Source organism: Heterodontus francisci, chromosome 40 (assembly GCF_036365525.1).
Source record: "Heterodontus francisci isolate sHetFra1 chromosome 40, sHetFra1.hap1, whole genome shotgun sequence".
Lineage (NCBI taxonomy): Eukaryota > Metazoa > Chordata > Chondrichthyes > Heterodontiformes > Heterodontidae > Heterodontus > Heterodontus francisci.
In genome coordinates, this window is record NC_090410.1 from 7,341,198 (window position 1) to 7,367,106 (window position 25,909).

Here is a 25,909-nt window from a genome sequence, read left to right on the forward strand (position 1 = left end):
TCATCAATGACCTTCCTTCAATCATAAGGTGAGAAGTGGGGATGTTCGCTGATGATTGCACAATGTTCAGCACCATTCGTGACTCCTCAAATACTGAAGCAGTCCATGTAGAAATGCAGCAGGACTTGGACAATATTCAGGCTTGGGCTGATGTGGCAAGTAACATTCGCGCCACACAAGTGCCAGGCAATGACCATCTCCAACAAGAGAGAATCTAACCATCTCCCCTTGATATTCAATGGCATTACCATCGCTGAATCCCCCACTTTCAACACCCTAGGGGCTACCATTGACCAGAAACTGAACTGGAGTAGCCATATAAATACCGTGGCTACAAGAGCAGGTCAGAGGCTAGGAATTCTGTGGTGAGTAACTCACCTCCTGACTCCCCAAAGCCTGTCCACCATCTACAAGGCACAAATCAGGAGTGTGATGGAATACTCTCCACTTGCCTGGATGGGTCCAGCTCCAACAACACTCAAGAAGCTCGACACCATCCAGGACAAAGCAGCCCGCTTGATTGGCACCCCATCTACAAACATTCACTCCCTCCACCACCGAGGCACAGTGGCAGCAGTGTGTACCATCTACAAGATGCACTGCAGCAATGCACCAAGGCTCCTTAGACAGCACCTTCCAAACCCGCGACCTCTACCAACTAGAAGGACAAGGGCAGCACATGCACGAGAACACCACCTCCTGCAAGTTCCCCTCCGAGTCACACACCATCCTGACTTGGAACTATATCGCCGTTCCTTCACTGTCGCTTGGTCAAAATCCTGAAACTCCCTTCCTCACAGCACTGTGGGTGTACCTACCCCACATGGACTGCAGCGGTTCAAGAAGGCAGCTCACCACCACCTTCTCAAGGGCAATTAGGGATGGGCAATAAATGCTGGCCTGGCCAGCGACGCCCACATCCCATGAAAGAATTTTTAAAAAATTATCGCATTGCTGCTCGTGGGATCTTACTGTGCACAAATTAGCTGCCTCATTTCTCACATTACAGCAGGGACTGCACTTCAAAAAGTACCTCGTTGGTTGTTAGGCACTTTGGGAGGCCCTGAGGCGGTGACAGGCGCTATATAAATGCAAATTCTTGCTTCTTCAGGTGGTGTCACGCCCTCAGCTAGACAGAGAACTCCGCTACCCCGAACTCTTTGGCTGCTCTCTGATCCCCTCCTTGTTTTAAATGCTCAGCTTATGGATAAACTTTCTTCGCAATAAAATTGCCAAATATTATTGAAGTGACTGAACTTGTCTGTTGTGCGGTTTTATGCTGTTGTTGGCTTCCTTTAGGAGATTATGCTGGTCGAGGCTGAAGACTCCAGGAACCTTGTACAAATATCAGTTCACAACCCATAGTAACTTCAGGATCTGGAACCTCAGCCTCTCTCCACTATCACAGGGAATTGATAAAATATATTGCCCAGATAGCACATCTTGGTTCTCCAGTACCTCCCCAAGTAACATTAACAATAAACACTTCATTGAGTGTAAATTATAGGATGAAATAAATAACAAACAACTCATTAATAACTCATTTGCAGGATTACAAAGTTTTAATTTTTCGTTTTTTGGCATCTGTTTCAATTTAGCGACGTCCCCTTGCTTTTCACCCAGCGGCCAATTCTGAGACAGTCCCTTGAGGTGAGGGGGCGGGGCTCTGTGATGGACACACGTCCTATCCAATCGAATTGCAAATCCCGGGGAGATTGACCAATGGGATGCAAGGGGAGGCGGAATTTCCAGTCGCAAGCTGGCGCGGCCTGGCAGGCGGAGTGAAGCCTGAGCCTGGAGTAAGTGAGGGTCCGGGGCTGGGCATCGGGAGACGGGTTGCAGGAGGCTCCTTTGCCCTGGCGCTGGTGAGGCCCCTGGGCCTTGCACCTGGCTGCATCCCCGGCCTGTGCCGAGCTCGCTGCCCCTCAGGATGGGCTTGCTGTGGTCCTCAGCGCCCTGGGGTGGGGTGGAGGTAATAAACCATCCTAGGGCCCCTGACCCTGCCCAGGGTCCAGTGACCGCCCCCTCTGGCCTCCCTCCCGCTGTGAAATGCGATGCAAAGGCATTTGGGGGGGGGGGGGTGGTGTGTGAGAACATTGTGATGCCTGCTGTAGTCGAATAGTCTGATGGTACCCACCTATGAGGGGTGAGCACCGGGATGGGACCGAGCCCAAAGGTGATGTTATTGGAGGCAGTGTCCTGGGAATGAGCTGCAGACCAGCCTCTACTTTGGAGGTAGGAGCAGGAGGAGAGCGATCAGCCCCTCGATCCTGCTGTGCCCTTCAGTTAGATCAAGGCCGATCCCATTAAATTGTGAGGAAGTGAGAAAATTGCAGGGTTGTGGGAGCTGTGGTGAAAGGCTCCATCGAATCATACAGCCCAGACAGAGGCCATTCAGCCCATCGTGCCTGTGCCGGCTCCTTGACAGAGCTACCAATTCGTCTGAATCCCCCTGCTCTTTTCCCTGTTGCAGTTGTATGTATCTTAGTTGCCACAACATCTCAGGAAGCTTCACAGTGTGAATCACTTCTGATCTCCAGTGACTGAACCAAGGAAATTGGGAAAGAAAGTGTCCAGCAGATCAGACGAAAGGTCGAGCACTAAGAATTTTTTTTCTCTTCGGTCTAGCAGTGATTTTTGCTGTTTCAGTTAGCACCAGATTTAGAAAGGAAGAGCTTGCATTTATATAGCGCCGTTTGTGACTTCAAGACGTTGCAAAGCGCGTTGCAGCCAATGAAGTACTTTTGAAGTATGGTCACTGTTGTGATGCAGCAAATGCAACTGCCAATTTGTGCACAGAAAGCTCCCATAAACAGCAGCCAAATAGATAATCTGATTCAGGTATTGGCTGGGGACAAATATTGGTCAGGACTCTGGGGAGAACTCCCGTACTGTTTCAAAATAGCACCAAGGGATCTTTTACGTTCAGCTGAGATAGCAGACGGGGCCTCCGCTTTAACGTCTCATCTGGAAGACAGTAACTCTGACAGTGCAGCACTCCCTCAGTACAGCCTGGAGCATGAGCTCAAGTCCCTGAAGTGGGATTTGAACCCACGACGCTCTGGCTCAGAGGCAGCATTATTAACACTGGGCTGGACGGAAGTTGGGTCTTTGTTGTGAATTGAACCTTCCTGCTTTTTCCCCTCAACTGACTCCTTTCCGATTCCTCTGTAGGTCACGCTGAGCGATGCCGCTGCACAAGTACCCGCCCAGGATCTGGCAGGCTCTGCGGTTGAAGCAGGGCATCTACGCACGGTTACCCGCTCATTATCTCCGCTCGCTCACGGAGACCGAGGAGCCCACGCCCGTTCACTTTAAACCTCACGGGGTTAAATACAAACGGAACCCTCAAACCGGGCAACCAGAACGTGTGCAAGACATACCGATTCCCATCTACTACCCACCAGAGTCGCAGCATGGGTTGTGGGGAGGAGAGGGCTATATACAGGGGTTCAGATATGCCAACAATGACAAGGTACAGAGCAGAAGTCTGGCACACACCAGAAGTTTGACTTATTTTTGTATTTATTTACTTACCTCCTATCTAAGGTGTTCTGGATACCGACAGAGCACATGTGGTCAAAGTTCTCTTCTTGTGTTCAAATCCCTCCATGTACTCACCCCTCCCTATCTCTGTAATCCTCTTCAGCTCTACAACCCTCTGTGTTCTCTGTGCTCCTCCAATTCCCCTGATTTCCTTTGCTCCATCATTGGCGGCCGTGCCTTCAGCTGCCTGGGCCCTAAGCTCCGGAATTCCCTCCCTAAAACCTCTCCGCTTCACCGGAACATTGTCAGACAAAATTGTGATGCCGGGTCACGTAAGGAGACAATGGACGAACAAAAGCTCGGTCAAAGAGGTAGGTTTAAAAGGAGCGTCTTAAAGGAGGAGAGCGAAGCGGAGAGGTTTACGGAGGGAATTCCAGAATTTGGGACCCAGGCAGCTGAAGGCACGGCCGCCAGTGATGAAGGGATTAAAATCCGGGATGTGCAAGAGGCCAAGATTGTAGCAGCGTGGGTTGTTGAACCCGCATGGAGCTTCGATCTGTCACGGACTGTTTCTGTTTGTCTCTTGTGCAGCTCTCCACACGATTGAGGAAAACTTGGAAGCCGCAGTTGTTTGTGCGAGAGCTTTACAGTGAAATCCTGGACAAGACCTTCAGCATCCCCGTAACCATGCGGACTCTGGACTTAGTGGATGCTTGCTACGGTTTCGATAGCTATATCCTGAAGGTAAAATCCCCGAGGTTTGATTTAAGCCCGGAGAATGCTCAGTGTTGGTCAGGTGCCTGTTGGCCCCTTCAGCCTGAAACCAGGAGAGCGGAGGGGCAGACGGAATCTGCACCTAGGCCACCTGGTGCCAGTTGTCTGACAGCCGTTCACTTACACTCCTCCAACCTCCTAACAACCCTCTATCTAAAACAGAGAAAACAAGTGCCCGGTGGTAGCTTGCATTTAGTAATGCAGTAAAATGCACCAAGGCAATTCACTGCACTGTTCCCTCTTCATCTTTGTTGTGTGTGGCGCATTTGTTGCACTGCACAGTCCCTTTAAGACTGCTGCAAGGTTGTGCACCCATTGCATCTTTAAAGGAATGTGCATGGCCTGTTTGTTACAACTGCATGGGCCATTCCAGATTGCTACGTAGCATTGCTGCCGCACAGATTAGAGGCAACATGCAAAGGAACATTAACAAATAAAAGCTTGACAATGAGCCCCGTAAGAGGGTATCAGGAATGACGGCCAAAAACTCAGCTAAACAGGAAAGTTTTAAGGAACGTCTTAAAGGAAGAAAGAGAGGCGGAGAGGTTCAGGAGGGACTTAACCTCTTCCTTTTCGTCTTCTGAATGATCGGAGATGAATGACCAAATAAGTTAATTTTAATGACCTTGGTGAAAATCTAAATATTGGACACTAGAAAGAGCTCCCCTGCTCTATTAAATAGCGGCCGTGGGATCTTTTACATCCACCTGAGAGGACGGTTTAACATCAAAAAGACGGCAACTCCGGCAGCACAGCACTCCCTCAGTACTGGCACTGGAAGTGTTGGCCTGGATTATGGGCTCAATTCCAGGGAAGGGGGAGACTGTGGGACATTGTGAGAGTTTGCCCTCCCAGTGAAGCTGGAGTTTTATTTTTGGCACAAATTGTTCTCTAGACTCCAAAGGTCGACCTGAATTCAAAGCTGGGGATGGATCTGAAACGTGCCATGCTTCTGAGACTCGCTCGCAAAGACACCGAGCTTTACCCTGATGACGCAGAGAAACGGGAGCTCATCTATAACAAATATAAGGTATGGTACACGGCCCGAGGTTAGTGCCACAAGCTAGCTTTAAAATGAGGGGGGGTAAAGTTTTTTTTAAAATTCTTTGTAGGACGAGGGACTTCAGTTACGTGGAGGGACCAGAGAAACTGGGATTATTCTCCTCGGAGCACACAAGATTGTGGGGGGGGGGGGGTAGAGATCAGGAACATTTAAACAGGGGAACAGGAAGAGGCTATTCAGTGATATCGGGGTGATCTGTGGCCTAACTCCATGAGACACTGGAGAGGCTGGGGTTGTTCTCCTTAGATCAGAGAGGATAAAAGGGAGATTTAATGGAGGTGTTCAAAATGATGAGGGATTTTGATAGCGCAAATGAGGAGAAATTGTTTCCACTGGCAGGAGGGTCAGTAACCAGTGGGCACAGATATAACTGGCAAAGATTCAGAAGAGAAATTAGAATCTTTTTTACGCAGCGAGTTGTTGTGATCTGGAACGTGCTGCCTGAAAGGGCGGTGGAAGCAGATTCAATAGTAACTTTCAAAAGGGAACTGGATAAATACTTGAACAGGAAAAAAAGTTGCAGGGCAATGGGGAAAGAGCAGAGGAGGGGGGGGGGAGGGAGGGGAGTAGGACTAGTTTTAGTTTTAGAGATATAGCACTGAAACAGGCCCTTCGGCCCACTGAGTCTGTGCCGACCATCAACCACCCATTTATACTAATCCTACACTAATTCCATATTCCTACCACATCCCCACCTGTCCCTATATTTCCCTACCACCTACCTATACTAGGGGCAATTTATAATGGCCAATTAACCTACCAACCTGCAAGTCTTTGGCATGTGGGAGGAAACTGGAGCACCCGGAGGAAACCCACGCAGACACAGGGAGAACTTGCAAACTCCACACAGGCAGTACCCAGAATTGAACCTGGGTCACTGGAGCTGTGAGGCTGCGGTGCTAACCACTGCGCCACTGTGCGTTTCAAAGAGCTGGCACAGGCACGATGGGCCGAAGGGTCTCCTCTGGTGCCGTATCTTTCTTTCAGGTTAAACATGTGCAGAATTCGTTTGTACTGCAGGAGTTTGTGATCCCTGAAGACGAGGCAGAGTGGGTCGGTCTGTCCCTTGAAGAAGCTGTGGAGAAGCAGAGGTTGTTGGAGAAGAAGGTAGGAAGGAATATTCCTGTTAAATCACATTCAATCCCGAGTCGACTACAAGCCTCCCCTCTTAAAAATTCCAGGCTGCAGATTGTATTTATAATTAAAAGGGCTATGGGGAAAGAGCAGGAGAGTGGGGACTAATTAGAAAGCTGTTTCAAAGAGGTGGCACAGGCACGATGGGCTGAATGGCCTCGTTCTCTGTCTCATTCCATGGCGCGGGAACCCGATGTTTTATGTAAAGAATTACAAAAAGCAAGATGCTGCTTTTGTGACTGGATTTTGCGGTGAGAATGTTGCTGGGAAGGGCAGTTTGTTTAATGGGTTGAATACAATATATTACGACAATCCAAGCACCTCAGTTTGTTAAAGACGTCAAGCGGGCTCTGGTTGTCATTTACTTCACAGCTGCAACCTGAAACTTCTTCGGCTTTCTCCAACTCGCTGACAAAATAAACAATTGAACCCTAAGTGACCTTTGAGCCTGTGCTTACTTAATGTCACAATTTTAAACATTTGAAAAAATGAATTCTAGCCAGACCTGGATTTATCACCATTACCCCTTGAAGAAAAGCAGAGCAATTGTAGCCTAAAAGGGAGTCACCTCTACACTTTAACAGCAGAACAATATGTTAGTTTGGACTTTGCGGTCAGTGGCAAAATGAGGCCACTCAGCAGTCACAGCTGACCTCAGAGAAAGCTACCCACAAAGATCTAACAATCGCTGTGGCGAGGATTTCCCCTTTCCTGATGACAGTTTAAATCTGGCGTCAAGTTAAGGAGATCTCCAGGAGTGCAGCAGCAGTGATATCAGCAAGCAAGGTGAGAAGCCAATCATATTGAAGCATTCACGCAGACAGCAAGCCAGGAAGTTAAAACCCTTCACTTTAAATTTAAATTTTCAGATAGTGAAATAAATGTATGAACTGTGTTAAGATAGAAGCTAAAATACAGACTTTTGACAAAAGAGAAAAAAGTACTGTTTTTTAAAAACGTGGGATTTTTTTTTATCATAATGGAGAAATTTGACATTCCACTAATATAAAATTAACTTTTCAGGGCCAGTGAGGGTGTTCAACTGTAATTATGAAGTTAGTACGCCGTTAAAAACCCTCAGTCAACAAAGTATAACTTTGTCCAGGGCTTTTACAGTGCGCCCAACAGCTGTAATAACCGTGTAAGTTTGCAAAGGCGGCTCCCATTAAAATTGTGAACGTGGAAATTTATAATGAAAGTGCGTGCAGATGTAAGATTTTTAATATCTATGCATTTGGTTTGGGCTTGTGTCAGTTTGATTGGTTTATTCAGTTGTCAGCTGTGCCTCAGTGGGTAGCACTTCTGTCTGAGTCAGAAGGTTCAAGTCCCACTCCAGAGACCTGAACACAAAATATACGCTGGCACTCCCAGTGCAGTACTGAGGGAGTGCTGCACTGTCGGAGGTGCCGTCTTTCAGATGAGACATTAAACCCTGTCTGCTCTCAAGGATGGAGATAAAAGATCCTACATTCACTATTTTGAAGAACAGATGAGTTCTCTCAATATTTACGCTTCAAACAACATTGCCATGATCATCTCACCATCAGATTGCTGTTTCTGGGATCTTGCTGTGTGCAAATTGGCTGCCCCGTTTCCGACCTTAAAACAGCGTCAACAGTTCAAAGTTGTAAAGTGTTTTGGGATTTCTTCAAGTCGTGAAAGGCGCTAAATAAATTTTAAGACTTTCTCCAATTCAGTCATCCGGATAAACAGCCCCTGCTGTGTGGGAAGTCTGGCAGACTCTCGGCCAGTGACTTTAAAGCAATTGTCGTACTAGGCAATCATAACGCATTTTTGAAAATTGTATTTCAGGATCCTGTGCCGCTGTTTAAAGTTTACACTGAGGAACTAATCCAGCAACTGAGCATGCAGAGACTGTCAGAGCCTGCAATTGTAGACAAGAAATCGTAACTGAGCATGGACCCTTTAAGATCGTCAGAACGGCATTTAATACGACTCTCTTGGCGACATTTACACCCTGACTTTAGCCTTCCTCTTTGAGAGTGCTGACCAAACTGTCTCAGAGGGCAAGGGGAAAAGGTTAAAGTGGCTATGAACTCTTGACCTGAACTACCAAACTAAAATGCTGAGTTGTTTTTTTTTTACCTAAGGTTCTGCATCCACCTTGCGAAATGTGATCGCTAATTTATGTTCTTTCCTGGGAATAATAAGAATGAGGAATGTTTTCATGTGTTGCTGTTTCTCATTGAGCAGTCAGGAGAGTAGATCGGGTTCCTTTTTAAACATCCGGTGGGTACAAATCAGTTAAATTAACTTGTTTTCCCTTGCATTGGTATTCTTGCGGATTGTCCTGATAAGTGCAAGACGAAAAGCTTCGACAACATGTCTCTATTTTCAGCAATTCTTAAATTAACTTTATTTACACAGAGCTTGCGAGCCAGAAACAGGCCACTCGGCCCAGCCAGTCGTGTCAGAAATTACTCTCCACGCAAGCAAATAGTCCCAATTGCATTGCTGTACCCTGCTGCCTGCTCCCTTTATTAAGAGTCAGCTGTGACTCAGTGGGTAGCACTCTTGCCTCCAACTCGGCAGTTTCACTCGGTTAAACCGACCTTCCTACATGTGACCTTTACATCTGGAAGGGGCACGATGCTTCTCTGTGGCCACCCCCTCCCTCTGAAACCTCCATTTCAGTTCGTGCCGCTCGAGGGAGTTTCTGGTTTTGCCAGCAGTTTAAGTGAAAATCTCACCGGCCAAGTCATGGAAATGTTGGGGATTTCAAAGAAGTATTCGCCAAACGGCAAGAGCCGTTTCCTTAATCTGCATGTGGTCGCAGAGTCCTTAGTCCCTGTTCTGTCTCAAAGGGGTCCTGTGCTTTTTTAATGCTGAGGTGCTGGAGATGCTGATTTTTTTTTTTACCTCTGCTGTACATTGTGCCATACACTTTCTCCATTCTGGTGTCGTGTCTGCACTGTGTCAGGGCAAGTCCCTCCATTACAGGACAGAGGATTTCTAGATGGCCTGGAGTAGTCTGTACTCTCCTCAGGGGACGGACCATACATAGGGAAGTATGGCTTGCAGCAACTGCTAATCCTGTGTCAACTTGATTCATCGGGCAACATTCTCGCCTCTAAGCCGGAAGGTCGTGGGTTCGATCCCTACTCAGGAATTGAACTTAACCTAGGCTGACCATCTAGTGCAGTTCTAAGGAAATGCTGCATTGTTAGAGGTGCCATCTTTTCGATCAGGCATTCGACCGAGTCCAATCTGCCTATTTAGGGTGACGTTAAAGATCCCACTGCACTGAAGCTTCCTGGTGTTCTTCCCTCCCTCCACCATTACCACCCAAAAAAAACACATTAATTGGTCAGTCATCTCATTGTGGTTTGTTGGAACTTGCTGCTGAACTCGCCTCCGTAATGAATTTCAAATTAATCTGTGCCAATTGAAGTGAGACGTTGCCTGGATAAAAGTGCTATTAGCACAAGTCTTTCATTTCCTAGTGAAAGGGCCATTTCACTATCTAAATATTACGCCATTAAGATGCAACCGTCCTCACGCAGCCAATCAGAGTTAATCGCTGTTGGTCAGAAAAGTTTGCACATCGGCAGCTCCTTGTAAATTTCTGACTCCAGGTCAGTAAAAACGAACGCGAAAGGACTGTCTTATTTGACACTTAAGTGCGGTGTTTGAAACGTAATGGGCGGAAGTTGCTGGAGATTGAATAGATGAGGGTACTGCATCTCTGTCTGTAAGCCATGCAGATCTTGCAAGGTCCAGGTTCCATCCCTAGATAGTGCTGCCATACCTGGTCTGCGCCAAGGGGCTCAAGTTGGCCTCAGTGCCCAGAAGGGGCAAACAGTCAGTGTTCCTGTTCCTGATCACTATCCCCTTTACTGGATGGGAATTTTTTGTGCGATTGGGAATGGCTGACAACTCTTAATCACCAAAGTGCTGGAAGATGACCGTGGAATTAGTGCGACTGAGAGACTCGACCCATTGAGTCAGCTGTGGTTCAGTTAGTAACACTCTTGACTTTAAATCAGAAGGCTTTGGGTTCAAATCCCAATCTGGAAGCACGGGCACAAAAATCTAGGCCGACACTCTCGGGTGCAGTGCTGAGAGAGTGCTGTGCTGTCGGAGGTGCCGCTTTTCAGATGAGACATTAAACCAGAGCCCCGTCTGTTCTCTCAGATGGAAGTAAAGGATTGTTTATCGCTATTTCGAAGAAGAGCAGGGGAGTTCTGCCCAGTGTCCTGGTGCATATTTATCCCTCAATCAACACCACTCCAAAAAAAACCGCATTGCTGTTTGTGGAGCTTCCTGTGTGCAAATTGACTGTCGTGTTTCCTATTACATGAAAGTATTTCATTGGTTGTGAAGCGTTTTGGAACATCCTAAGGTTGTGAAAGGCACTATAGCAATGCAGCTTCTTTTAATTGAGAGGAGGAGAAGGAAAGGAATTAGAAATAAAGTAAGAGCACGAGCTTGAGATGAAAGTTACATTGAATTGCGAATTTACGACTGTTCAAGGGAGATGTTGTGGGAAGAAGCCTTAATTGTAATAAAAGTCTCAGCGTTTCCTGAACTGTCAATGCAGTCAGATCTGACCTTCATAAATCTTGCAAAGGTGGAGGAAAGGAACTCGGCTGAGGCAAATGATTGCATTTAAAGGAGACAGATAGAGTAGGGCAAAGTGACACTCGATAGAGTAAATCAGGATAAACAGTTTCCACTGGCAGAAAGGTCAGTAACCAGAGGACATAGATTTAAGGTGATTGGCAAAAGAACCAGAGGTGAGATCAGGAGAAATTTTTAACGCAGCGAGTTGTTGTAATCTGGAACGCGCTGCCTGAAAGGGCGGTGGAAGCAGATTCAATAGTAACTTTCAAAAGGGGAATTGGATAAATACCTGAAAAGGTAAAAATGTGCAGGGCTACGGGGAAATAGCTGTGGGAGTGGGACTAATTTGATAGCTCTTTCAAAGAGCCGACGTGGGTATGATGGGCCGAGTGGCCTGCTGTACTGTATCATTCTATGAGTTGAGAAATATCAAAGTGAGTGTGACTGTAGTAGAGTATTCACAATCTACGTAATGATTTTTTAAAAATATAAAAATGCACTTTCGTGCTTTGCCAGATCCACCAACATCACATCTACTGCAAATCTGTGTCTGTGAAAAAGCTAATGCAGATATTTGCAATGTATAAACTCCGGCAACAGAAGCTACTAGAGCCACAAAATCTGCAGCCTCTTTGCCTCTATACGAACTCGCCCAGTGTTTCCTTGACGTGAATTAGGCTTTCAAGTTTTAATTGGGTATGTACTCATGCTTTCACAACACAGTGTTTCACCTGATATATTGTTATTGTTGTAAAACAGCGAATCCTATAACTCTCTACCAGCAATGCCACAGGGCATTTTCTAGTATCTTAAAAAGAAAGTCTTGTGTCTAGCACATGTCTGTTGCACTCCAGCTTCCAATTTATTGCAAATGCAAAAACAGTTTTTTAAAAAATCTACTGATCTGCAGCTGGAAATTTCCAACCAGTTAAAATTGCTCACTGGTTGACCTCTGCAGTTTCTCAGTAGTGATAATTATCAGGTTTTATCCATTTAGAGCAGTGGCCTTAAGGGAAAAGAGCAGGTTAGCAGGTAAACAACACAACCCAAGACTAAACATCAGCTGTTGCAATCCATTGGTCACGTCATATAGGGATCTTTTAATATCTGAACGTGTTGACTAGTCCAAGGGTAGTCCGTTTAGCGTAACTAATCTGCAAATGTAGTGAGCTCTATATTTGGTTCAAGATGTCTGCTGTGTGTTCAGATACATGGAATTAAATTTGCCTTTTGATTAAAAAGAGTACTAAATGACTGATCCCTCTGCAATACTGCTAGGACACTGACCTCCCCAATGTTTTAGGATGGTAACTATCCCCAATATTCTCGCACGCTAATTATCAGCAACGTGCTGGGACAGTAATTGTACCCCAAGAAGGGCGCTGGGTTTCCTCACTGTTGAGGTCCAGATTTGAGCCGTGCTGACGTGGAGGTGCAACATCTTTCATAGGAGAGTTGGAGCAAAGTTACTTACCAGGTTTAATAACAGAAAAAACACCGCAAATACTGGCACACTCCTGGAGGCCCCTCAAATATTAATGCACTCCCTGGTTACCCCGCTCACACATTGAAGTGCTCCCAGAAACACTGTGTTTTGAAGAAAATGGTGTCAGTGACGCAAAGGAAAACTGTCATTGCAGGAAGTGTATTTTTATGATTCTTGCTAGCATCAGGGATAACGTGCAGGTAAGTCAAACAATACCGGGAAGCATACCTGAGTAGAGGCTGTGCCAGCTGTCACCATCATGAGAGAATGCGTGGGAGAGGCAGCATGTAAATGGGGTCCAAATTTAGTATTTGTATCACTGTAGTCTATATGACACATTTTAGAAGTCATCTGAGATACACATGATAAAAATTTCCATAGTGTGGGGAAAGCAGGTTGCTCAGGCGACCTTTCTGCTTGATAGGCCAATGTTTGTGTTACTGGGTCCTTCACCCGTTAAAGCATCAGCTGCTCTGCTCGTGACCTGCTACCCAGGGAGAGGAAAGGAAAGTGACTCGTAACGTCAACCTGTGCCTCCTCCCCCAAGCTTCGAAAGAGAGTTGAGTCACCAGCCAGTAGAAACAGGACTCAGACCTGCGTCCTCTCGCATTCCTCTAGAGGGAGACTTGCTCACATCACTGGGCCAGTGGTAGGACTGTGTCTCCTCCTCCTCCTCCAATGTTTCTCCCCCTTCTTTCTGTGGAGACACTGGGGTCCAACCCCCGCAGGCACCAGGTGCCCTTGGGTGTGTCGCCCAAACGGCCTTTTCAACGTTGCAACCATGTCTACACTTCAAAGGTTCCTCATTGGCTGTAAAGCGCTCTGGGATGCCTTGAGGTTGCGAAAGGCGCCATATAAATGCATGTCTTTCCTTCATTCCTACCTACCCCGCACCCCACCCACACACTGCATGCGAGCTCATTGGGTAGTACCTGCACTGCCCCATGGATCGAACCTCACTCCAGGAGCATGTAATCCAGGCTGACACTCCAGTGCAGTACTGAGGGAGTGCTGCACTGTCAGAGATGCTGTTTGTCTGGATGAGTCACTAAAGCGAGGCCCTCTCAGGTGGATGTAAAAGATCCCTTGGTGCTATTTCGATGAAGAGTAGAGGAGTTCTCCCCGGTGCCCTGGCCAATGTTTATCCCTCAATCAACATCACCAAAACAGATTATCTGGTCATCACATTGCTGTTTGTGGGAGCCTGCTGTGTGCAAATTGCCACAGTTCCTACATCACAACAGGGACTACACTTCAAAACTTACTTCATCAGCTGTCAGACTCTTTGGGACACCCTGGGTGCAAATTCTTTGCTTACTCAGTTTGTTTCCTGCTGAAATTCTTTGCATCTTGGAGTTGTTGGGAGTGCAGTGCAGTCACATGCTCCCAGGCTGTGGTACAAGTGTGGAATTTCCTCCATTGCCCCCCATTCCCAGCTCTGGGACAAGTTAAATAAAAAGTGAGCCCTGGTCAAGCAGTGCCTTGGTAGCATGCTGGATGCTGTCTCAATGAACTCGTGTTACAATCCTGGACACCAGCCATACATGGCACGAGTTGATACATTCCTGCAAAATCCAACCAGAATTTTTCCAGGAAACTGGGATATACCCCACACCCCTCACTGTAACACTCTGATATACCCCACACCCCTCACTGTAACACTCTGATATACGCCACACCCCTCACTGTAACACTCTGATATACCCCACACCCCTCACAGTAACACACTGATATATCCCACACCCCTCACTGTAACACTCTGATATATCCCACACCCCTCACTGTAACACTCTGATATACCCCACACCCCTCACAGTAACACACTGATATATCCCACACCCCTCACTGTAACACTCTGATATACCCCACACCCCTCACTGTAACACTCTGATATACCCCACACCCCTCACTGTAACATTCTGATATATCCCACACCCCTCACAGTAACACACTGATATATCCCACACCCCTCACTGTAACACTCTGATATACCCCACACCCCTCACAGTAACATTCTGATATACCCCACACCCCTCACTGTAACACTCTGATATATCCCACACCCCTCACTGTAACACTCTGATATATCCCACACCCCTCACTGTAACACACTGATATATCCCACACCCCTCACTGTAACACTCTGATATACCCCACACCCCTCACTGGAACACTCTGATATATCCCACACCCCTCACTGTAACACTCTGATATACCCCACACCCCTCACTGCAACACTCTGATAGACCCCGCACCCCTCACTGTAACACTCAGATATACCCCACTTCCCTCACTTTAACACTCTGATATACCTCACTGTAACACTCTAATATACCCCACACCCCTCACTGTAACACTGACAGACCCCACACCCCTCACTGTAACACTCTGATATACCCCACACCCCTCACTGTAACACATTCTGATATACCCCACACCCCTCACTGTAACACGCTGATATACCCCTCACTGTAACACTCTGATATATCCCACTTCCCTCACTGTAACACATTCTGATATACCCCACACCCCTCACTGTAACACTCTGATATACCCCACACCCCTCACTGTAACACATTCTGATATACCCCACACCCCTCACTGTAACACTCTGATATACCCCACACCCCTCACTGTAACACTCTGATATACCCCACACCCCTCACTGTAACACTCTGATATACCCCACACCCCTCACTGTAACACTCTGATATACCCCACACCCCTCACTGTAACACTCTGATATACCCCACACCCCTCACTGTAACACTCTGATATACCCCACACCCCTCACAGTAACACTCTGATATACCCCACAGCACTCACTGTAACACTGATATACCCCACACCCCTCACTGTAACACTCTGATATACCCCACACCACTCACTGTAACACTCTGATATACCCCACACCCCTCACTGAAACACTCTGATATTCCCCACACCCCTCACTGTAACACTCTGATATACCCCACACCCCTCACTGAAACACTCTGATATTCCCCACACCCCTCACTGTAACACTCTGATATACCCCACACCCCTCCCTGTAACACTCTGATATACCCCACACCCCTCACAGTAACACACTGATATATCCCACACCCCTCACTGTAACACTTTCTGATATACCCCACACCCCTCACTGTAACACTCTGATATACCCCACACCCCTCACTGTAACACTCTGATATACCCCACACCCCTCACTGTAACACTTTCTGATATACCCCACACCCCTCACTGTAACACTCTGATATACCCCACACCCCTCACTTTTACACTCTGATATATCCCACACCCCTCACTGTAACACTCTGATATACCCCACACCCCTCACTGTAACACTCTGATATACCCCACACCCCTCACTGGAACACTCTGATATACCCCACACCCCTCACTGTAACACATTCTGATATATCCCACACCCCTCACTGTAACACTCTGATATACCCCACACCCCTCACTGTAACACTCTGATATACCCCACACCCCTCACTGTAACACATTCTGATATATCCCACACCCCTCACTGTACCACTCTGATATACCCCACACCCCTCACTGTAACACTCTGATATACCCCACACCCCTCACTGTAACACTCTGATATACCCCACACCCCTCACTGGAACACTCTGATATACCCCACACCCCTCACTGTAACACATTCTGATATATCCCACACCCCTCACTGTAACACTCTGATATACCCCAAACCTCTGACTGTAACACTCTGATATATCCCACACCCCTCACTGTAACACTCTGATATATCCCACACCCCTCACTGTAACACTCTGATATACCCCACACCCCTCACTGTAACACTCTGAAATACCCCACACCCCTCACTGTAACACTCTGATATACCCCACACCTCTAACTGTAGCACTCTGATATATCCCACACCCCTCACTGTAACACTCTGATATACCCCACACCCCTCACTGTAACACTCTGATATACCCCACACCCCTCACTGTAACACTCTGATATATCCCACACCCCTCACTGTAACACGCTGATATACCCCTCACTGTAACACTCTGATATACCCCACACCCCTCACTGGAACACTCTGATATATCCCACACCCCTCACTGTAACACTCTGATATACCCCACACCCCTCACTGCAACACTCTGATAGACCCCGCACCCCTCACTGTAACACTCAGATATACCCCACTTCCCTCACTTTAACACTCTGATATACCTCACTGTAACACTCTAATATACCCCACACCCCTCACTGTAACACTGACAGACCCCACACCCCTCACTGTAACACTCTGATATACCCCACACCCCTCACTGTAACACATTCTGATATACCCCACACCCCTCACTGTAACACGCTGATATACCCCTCACTGTAACACTCTGATATATCCCACTTCCCTCACTGTAACACATTCTGATATACCCCACACCCCTCACTGTAACACTCTGATATACCCCACACCCCTCACTGTAACACATTCTGATATACCCCACACCCCTCACTGTAACACTCTGATATACCCCACACCCCTCACTGTAACACTCTGATATACCCCACACCCCTCACTGTAACACTCTGATATACCCCACACCCCTCACTGTAACACTCTGATATACCCCACACCCCTCACTGTAACACTCTGATATACCCCACACCCCTCACTGTAACACTCTGATATACCCCACACCCCTCACAGTAACACTCTGATATACCCCACAGCACTCACTGTAACACTGATATACCCCACACCCCTCACTGTAACACTCTGATATACCCCACACCACTCACTGTAACACTCTGATATACCCCACACCCCTCACTGAAACACTCTGATATTCCCCACACCCCTCACTGTAACACTCTGATATACCCCACACCCCTCACTGAAACACTCTGATATTCCCCACACCCCTCACTGTAACACTCTGATATACCCCACACCCCTCCCTGTAACACTCTGATATACCCCACACCCCTCACAGTAACACACTGATATATCCCACACCCCTCACTGTAACACTTTCTGATATACCCCACACCCCTCACTGTAACACTCTGATATACCCCACACCCCTCACTGTAACACTCTGATATACCCCACACCCCTCACTGTAACACTTTCTGATATACCCCACACCCCTCACTGTAACACTCTGATATACCCCACACCCCTCACTTTTACACTCTGATATATCCCACACCCCTCACTGTAACACTCTGATATACCCCACACCCCTCACTGTAACACTCTGATATACCCCACACCCCTCACTGGAACACTCTGATATACCCCACACCCCTCACTGTAACACATTCTGATATATCCCACACCCCTCACTGTAACACTCTGATATACCCCACACCCCTCACTGTAACACTCTGATATACCCCACACCCCTCACTGTAACACATTCTGATATATCCCACACCCCTCACTGTACCACTCTGATATACCCCACACCCCTCACTGTAACACTCTGATATACCCCACACCCCTCACTGTAACACTCTGATATACCCCACACCCCTCACTGGAACACTCTGATATACCCCACACCCCTCACTGTAACACATTCTGATATATCCCACACCCCTCACTGTAACACTCTGATATACCCCAAACCTCTGACTGTAACACTCTGATATATCCCACACCCCTCACTGTAACACTCTGATATATCCCACACCCCTCACTGTAACACTCTGATATACCCCACACCCCTCACTGTAACACTCTGAAATACCCCACACCCCTCACTGTAACACTCTGATATACCCCACACCTCTAACTGTAGCACTCTGATATATCCCACACCCCTCACTGTAACACTCTGATATACCCCACACCCCTCACTGTAACACTCTGATATACCCCACACCCCTCACTGTAACACTCTGATATATCCCACACCCCTCACTGTAACACGCTGATATACCCCTCACTGTAACACTCTGATATATCCCACACTCCTCACTGTAACACTCTGATATACCCCACACCCCTCACTGTAACACTCTGATATATCCCACACCCCTCACTGTAACACATTCTGATATACCCCACACCTCTCACTGTAACACTCTGATATACCCCACACCCCTCACTGTAACACTCTGATATACCCCACACCCCTCACTGTAACACTCTGATATACCCCACACCCCTCACTGTAACACTCTGATATACCCCACACCCCTCACTGTAACACTCTGATATACCCCACACCCCTCACTGTAACACTCTGATATACCCCACACCCCTCACAGTAACACTCTGATATACCCCACACCACTCACTGTAACACTCTGATATACCCCACACCCCTCACTGTAACACTCTGATATACCCCACACCACTCACTGTAACACTCTGATATACCCCACACCCCTCACTGAAACACTCTGATATTCCCCACACCCCTCACTGTAACACTCTGATATACCCCACACCCCTCACTGAAACACTCTGATATTCCCCACACCCCTCACTGTAACACTCTGATATACCCCACACCCCTCCCTGTAACACTCTGATATACCCCACACCCCTCACAGTAACACACTGATATATCCCACACCCCTCACTGTAACACTTTCTGATATACCCCACACCCCTCACTGTAACACTCTGATATACCCCACACCCCTCACTGTAACACTCTGATATACCCCACACCCCTCACTGTAACACTTTCTGATATACCCCACACCCCTCACTGTAACACTCTGATATACCCCACACCCCTCACTTTTACACTCTGATATATCCCACACCCCTCACTGTAACACTCTGATATACCCCACACCCCTCACTGTAACACTCTGATATACCCCACACCCCTCACTGGAACACTCTGATATACCCCACACCCCTCACTGTAACACATTCTGATATATCCCACACCCCTCACTGTAACACTCTGATATACCCCACACCCCTCACTGTAACACTCTGATATACCCCACACCCCTCACTGTAACACATTCTGATATATCCCACACCCCTCACTGTACCACTCTGATATACCCCACACCCCTCACTGTAACACTCTGATATACCCCACACCCCTCACTGTAACACTCTGATATACCCCACACCCCTCACTGGAACACTCTGATATACCCCACACCCCTCACTGTAACACATTCTGATATATCCCACACCCCTCACTGTAACACTCTGATATACCCCAAACCTCTGACTGTAACACTCTGATATATCCCACACCCCTCACTGTAACACTCTGATATATCCCACACCCCTCACTGTAACACTCTGATATACCCCACACCCCTCACTGTAACACTCTGAAATACCCCACACCCCTCACTGTAACACTCTGATATACCCCACACCTCTAACTGTAGCACTCTGATATATCCCACACCCCTCACTGTAACACTCTGATATACCCCACACCCCTCACTGTAACACTCTGATATACCCCACACCCCTCACTGTAACACTCTGATATATCCCACACCCCTCACTGTAACACGCTGATATACCCCTCACTGTAACACTCTGATATATCCCACACTCCTCACTGTAACACTCTGATATACCCCACACCCCTCACTGTAACACTCTGATATATCCCACACCCCTCACTGTAACACATTCTGATATACCCCACACCTCTCACTGTAACACTCTGATATACCCCACACCCCTCACTGTAACACTCTGATATACCCCACACCCCTCACTGTAACACTCTGATATACCCCACACCCCTCACTGTAACACTCTGATATACCCGACACACCTCACTGTAACACATTCTGATATACCCCACACCCCTCACTGTAACACATTCTGATATACCCCACACCCCTCACTGTAACACTCTGATATACCCCACACCCCTCACTGTAACACATTCTGATATATCCCACACCCCTCACTGTAACACTCTGATATACCCCTCACTGTAACACTCTGATGTTCCCCACACCCCTCACTGTAACACTCTGATATACCCCACACCCCTTACTGTAACACTTTCTGATATACCCCACACCCCTCACTGTAACACTCTGATATACCCCACACCCCTCACTGTAACACTGATATACCCCGCACTCTCACTGTAACACTGAAATATCCCACACTCCTCACTGTAACTCTCTGATATGTCCCACACCCCTCACTGTAACACTCTGATATACCCCGCACCCCTCACTGTAACACTCTGATATACCCCACACCCCTCACTGTAACACTCTGATATACCCCACACTCTCACTGTAACACTCTGATATACCCCACACCCCTCACTATAACACTCTGTTATACCCCACACTCTCACTGTAACACTCTGATATATCCCACACTCCTCACTGTTACTCTCTGATATATCCCACACTCCTCACTGTAACACTCTGATATACCCCGCACCCTCACTGTAACACTCTGATATACCCCACACTCTCACTGTAACACTCTGATATACCCCACACCCCTCACTGTAACACTCTGATATACCCCACACCCCTCACTGTAACACTCTGATATACCCCACACCCCTCACTGTAACACTCTGATATACCCCACACTCTCACTGTAACACTCTGATATACCCCACACCCCTCACTATAACACTCTGTTATACCCCACACTCTCACTGTAACACTCTGATATATCCCACACTCCTCACTGTTACTCTCTGATATATCCCACACTCTCACTGTAACACTCTGATATACCCCGCACCCCTCACTGTAACACTCTGATATACCCCACACCCCTCACTATAACACTCTGTTATACCCCACACTCTCACTGTAACACTCTGATATATCCCACACTCCTCACTGTTACTCTCTGATATATCCCACACTCTCACTGTAACACTCTGATATACCCCACACTCTCACTGTAACACTCTGATATATCCCACACTCCTCACTGTTACTCTCTGATATATCCCACACTCTCACTGTAACACTCTGATATACCCCACACTCTCACTGTAACACTCTGATATACCCCGCACCCCTCACTGTAACACTGATATACCCCACACTCTCACTGTAACACTCTGATATACCCCGCACCCCTCACTGTAACACTCTGATATACCCCACACTCTCACTGTAACACTCTGATATATCCCACACCCCTCACTGTAACACTCTGATATACCCCACACCCCTCACTGTAACACTCTGATATCCCCCACACTCTCACTGTAACACTCTGATATACCCCACACCCCTCACTGTAACACTCTGATATCCCCCACACTCTCACTGTAACACTCTGATATACCCCACACCCCTCACTGTAACACTCTGATATACCCCACACCCCTCACTGTAACACTCTGATATATCCCACATCTCTCATTAAAACTGATCCAGCCTGTATCACCCCTTTACTGTAACTGAATAAAATTTCAGATCAGTACTCCGTGGCATTTCCCGTACCCCTGCTTGCTCACGTGGCTCAGTGCCAACCAATGGGATGTTCCCTATCTCTCTCTCTCCCAGAAAAAAACACGTCATTCTGATCTTCAAATAAATGCATTTTTGGATTCTGGCCTTATGCTTCATTGACTCATCCTATTGGTCCTGACCTCAGTTTCTGAACTGCCTTTTGTTCTGAAATGCAACATTAAAACTAAAATCACTTTGACCTCAGCAGATAAAGCTTGGCGAAGGACCAGCTCTTTCACCATGGCAACAATGGGTTTGTGCAGTAAAATTGAAGATGGCACGAGATCATCCATACCTTTGTTACCTCTCGACTCGATATTCCATTTCTCTTCTGCCCGACCTCTCATCTTTCACCTCCCATGCAGCTGAGATCATCCAAACTCTGCTGCCCCTATCTTAACTTACTCCTGTTCTCCCATCACCCCTAGGCTCGCTGACGTACATTGGCTCCCAGTCCAGCAGTGCCTCAATTTAAAGAATTTGTCAACTTGTGTTCAAATCCCTCCGTGGCCTGGCCTCTCCCTATTTCGGAAGCCACCTCCAGCCCTCTGAGATCTCTGCGTTCCTCCAGTTCTGGCCTCCTGCACATCCCCGATTTTAATTGCTCCACCATTGGCGGCGGTGCCTTCAGCTGCCTGGACTCTAAGCTCTGGAATTCCTTCCCAAAACCTCTCCGCCTCTCTCTCTCCTCCTTTAAGATGCTCCTTAAACCCTTTGACCAAGCTTTTGTCTCATGTGCGTTACATTTTTCCTGATAACGCTCATGTGAAATGCTTTTTTTTTTACTATATTAGAGGTGTTCTATAAATGCCAGTTGTTGTTCTCGTCACAGACTCGTCACAGTGCAGGTTGGTTTGGATGTTCCTCATACCGTGGCTCATCCTGACCAACAGTTAGGGTTTGAAGCTAAACGAGGGTCAGATGTTACATTAGCTGGAGGAACATTTTTTAGAAGCCTGCATTTATGTAGCGATGGATCGCATCTCAGAAACGGCTCATAGAGCTCAATTCGAGTTTTTATTCATAGCAATCCTTCCTCAACCAATACCATCAAAAAGATCTGGGCATTTATCTCATTCACTCTCTGCGGGATCTTGCCATGTATTTGGTGGCATCTGGTCTCCATAACGACTGTGACTGCACTGCAGAAGCAACCCATTGGTTGTAAAACATTTGTAGACACGATGAGGTGTTAAATAATTGCAAGTTCGTTCTCAATGCACTGTTTCATCAGATTGCTTTATGAAGTGCTGAAAGGCGCTGCATAAATGCTTATATAAATATCAATGCCTCCCTTTTTTTCACTTGACTGGAAACTGTGTCACAGCCCTAAAAGGAGCTGGAATGTTAATGGCAGAAGGTCGAATGTGCGGAGTTTCCCTGGCTGTAGGCCAAGCAAGACTAAATGGGAGTAGATGAGGTCATGAGCTATTTATGGAGCCACGACATACTGGCAACTGGCTCAGGGATGTGAAGAAGCCGAGTGGGATCCATCCTGAATGAATTTTCCAAAATCTCTCACAGTTCCACTTAGCTACTGAGCTAGGTACTAAAATTCAGGGCTTCCTTGGCGTCTGCCGGGGCTGGAGTGTCAAAGAGTGTCGTAAGAACTTAAGAAATAGGAGCAGGAGTCAGGCACTCAGCCCCTCGAGCCTGCTTTGCCTTTCAATAAGACCGTGGCTGATTTGATCTTGGCCTCAACTCAACTTGCCTACTTTTTTCCCATAACCCTTGACTCCCCTATTGTTTAAGAATCTGTCTAGCTTAGCCTTGAATATATTCAGTGACAGTCTCCACTGCTCTGGAGGGCGATGAATTCCAAAGATTCAGTACCCTATGGGAAAATAAATTCCTCTCCATCTCTGTCTTAAATGGGTGCTCCCTTATTCTGAAACTATGCCCCTAGTTCTTGACCCCCTCCCCAGGGAAAACATCCTCTCAGTGTCTACCCTGCCAAGCTCCCTCAGAATCTTATATATTTCAATAAGATCACCTCTCATTCTTCTAAAACTCCAATGCACTGAAACCAGGGGCTGCATCAAAGGAGTGAGAGATCAACAAACCTGTGGCAGAAATCTGGGTTTCCTCGCCTTAATGACTCTGATCTCTGTAGTAAGCATTGCACTTTGGTCAAACCTCGCAACTTAAACTGGGATTTGAAGGGAAACTCCAGTTGCGTTAATAAGAGTAACGCAAGGAGATCATTTGACTTTTTTACATACTGTTACTCTGTTCTCCCATAGGATCACTGTTACTCTCCTCTTCTCTCCCTCCGTCTCTTTCCCCTGGATTCTAGTGCAGTGGTTCTCAAACTTTTTGTCCGGGGACCACTTAGGCAGGGCAAAAGACCCTGTGGGCCACATACCTGTCCTGCCCCACTTGCTTTTGTTTGCAAGTGCAAAAAAACTCATCGGGAATTAATGGGAATATAATAAATTTATGTGCTTTTTTAAATTAAATATCCTAAGTAAATTATTAATTCATGCCAAAAACAAAATGTATTGACATATTCATATTATAAACATGAATACAAAACAACACGTTTGTTTAAAACATTCTAATGTGTTATAAACTCATCACAATATTCTTGTTCTGAGAAACTAACACTTATTTTACATCTGTATTAATCAAACAAAATCAACAGTAACATAAATCTTGCTTATAAAAGTACTATTATGAAGGTGATTCTGTTTTTGTTAAATATATTTTTTGAGGCATTCAGAGTCAAACCTTTTTTTTTCCAAGAGTCATCAGAGGACACTGAAAGGACTTGTTTGACGATGACATTTATGGTTGTCACATGACTCAAGTTAAAAATGGAATAGAAACCCTGGTAACTGGGGGAAGATGTGTGCAGAGAAGTGACAGGTCAGAAGGTGGACTTTCTGTTTCCAGTTGCACTTTTGAATTGTTTGGAGTAGGGAATGAACTGTTCAAAAGGGGTTGGTGTTTTAAAAAGTAAAACTGAAGGACAGAACCCCAGCTCAGCCCAGCCTATGCCATCTCTTTTAAAAGCCTACAGAAGAAGAGAATTCCTACGGAAGAAAAGAAGACCATAACCCAGCTCAGCTTTCCAGCACCTCTCTAAAAGACCCTGAGAAATCCACTGTGTCAACTCATCTCATCTCCTGTCTTTGAAGAAAAGCCTGCTACACACCACCTGAAAAGCACAGTTCTAAAAGATCCCAGTGACCCGTCTACGTGTACTCGGAGGCCAGACTATTTGCCAGTTCAGGAACACAAAATATTTAATATGCTGTTTCTTCAAGAATGAGCAAGTATTCAGCCCAAGTGTTTTTTTGTCTGTAACGGAGCTCTAAACAAAATCCCTTTTGTTTTTCTGGTTAACCGGTGTATGTTTGTGTGTGTGAGTGTGAGGGGCTAAGGTAAAAAGGGAACTGTAATATTTCAATCTTTGTGTTTATGCTTTACTTCATTACTGTTTAAGTCTTGTTTTATAAAAAACAGATAATGTCGTTACTTATTCAAGAAACCTGTTTGGTGTGTTTTATTGTGGGAAGGATAGTCTATGATTGACTGTATCAATAAGTGGGAAAATTTAAATATATGTTGTGACCTGTGGAGAAGTGGGACTGAATTAACAGTACACTCCTCCCGCCTCAGTCAAAACAATACATTGTTGTTGCTTGCGCATATGACGACTCGTGTCACACACAAGGGAGCCGCTCGGGTTGTAATATGTCATGGTGGCGATGAGGATTCTGGCCTATTCTCTCGTATGGCCTCGGCTGTGGCGTTGAGCGTCAGTGACTTGCATTTTGGACTATCTGGAGGACCACACCCTGACAACCACCATTCTAGTGAAACCGAAGGTGCAAATTCAAACTAAACTTTATAAATGAGTTTTTTTTAAAATCCGCAGGACAGACCCATTTTTATTTTATTCTTGTCACATTTTCCCAAGATTGGTT

At 46.6% G+C, this 25,909-nt stretch overlaps 1 protein-coding gene across 4 annotated transcripts; it reads left to right on the forward strand.

Annotated features, from left to right (window-relative positions):
- Positions 1-1,719: 1,719 nt before the first annotated feature.
- On the forward strand, positions 1,720-25,377 carry mrpl28 (mitochondrial ribosomal protein L28). Of its 4 annotated transcripts, none has more exons than XM_068018952.1 (6): positions 1,720-1,799; positions 3,175-3,475; positions 4,078-4,230; positions 5,156-5,290; positions 6,344-6,430; positions 24,993-25,377. In XM_068018952.1, the coding sequence occupies exons 2-6, from the start codon at positions 3,188-3,190 to the stop codon at positions 25,113-25,115; spliced, it is 786 nt and encodes a 261-aa protein (XP_067875053.1). In that variant the 5' UTR covers positions 1,720-1,799; positions 3,175-3,187; the 3' UTR covers positions 25,116-25,377. The 4 variants fall into 4 exon arrangements, with proteins under 4 accessions (XP_067875053.1, XP_067875055.1, XP_067875056.1 ...); XM_068018954.1 differs by lacking the exon at positions 24,993-25,377 and adding an exon at positions 8,270-8,642; XM_068018953.1 differs by lacking the exon at positions 1,720-1,799 and adding an exon at positions 2,370-2,592.
- The last annotated feature ends 532 nt before the right edge of the window (positions 25,378-25,909 follow it).

What these genes read in the sequence shown, in the direction of transcription:
- mrpl28 (XM_068018952.1), top strand. Translation starts at nt 3,188, where the DNA reads ATGCCGCTGCACAAGTACCCGCCCAGGATCTGGCAGGCTCTGCGGTTG. An exon ending in GATATGCCAACAATGACAAG is followed by an intron (nt 3,476 to 4,077) that starts GTACAGAGCAGA and finishes TCTCTTGTGCAG; the next exon opens with CTCTCCACACGATTGAGGAA. An exon ending in AGAGGTTGTTGGAGAAGAAG is followed by an intron (nt 6,431 to 24,992) that starts GTAGGAAGGAAT and finishes CTCTTTTAAAAG; the next exon opens with CCTACAGAAGAAGAGAATTC.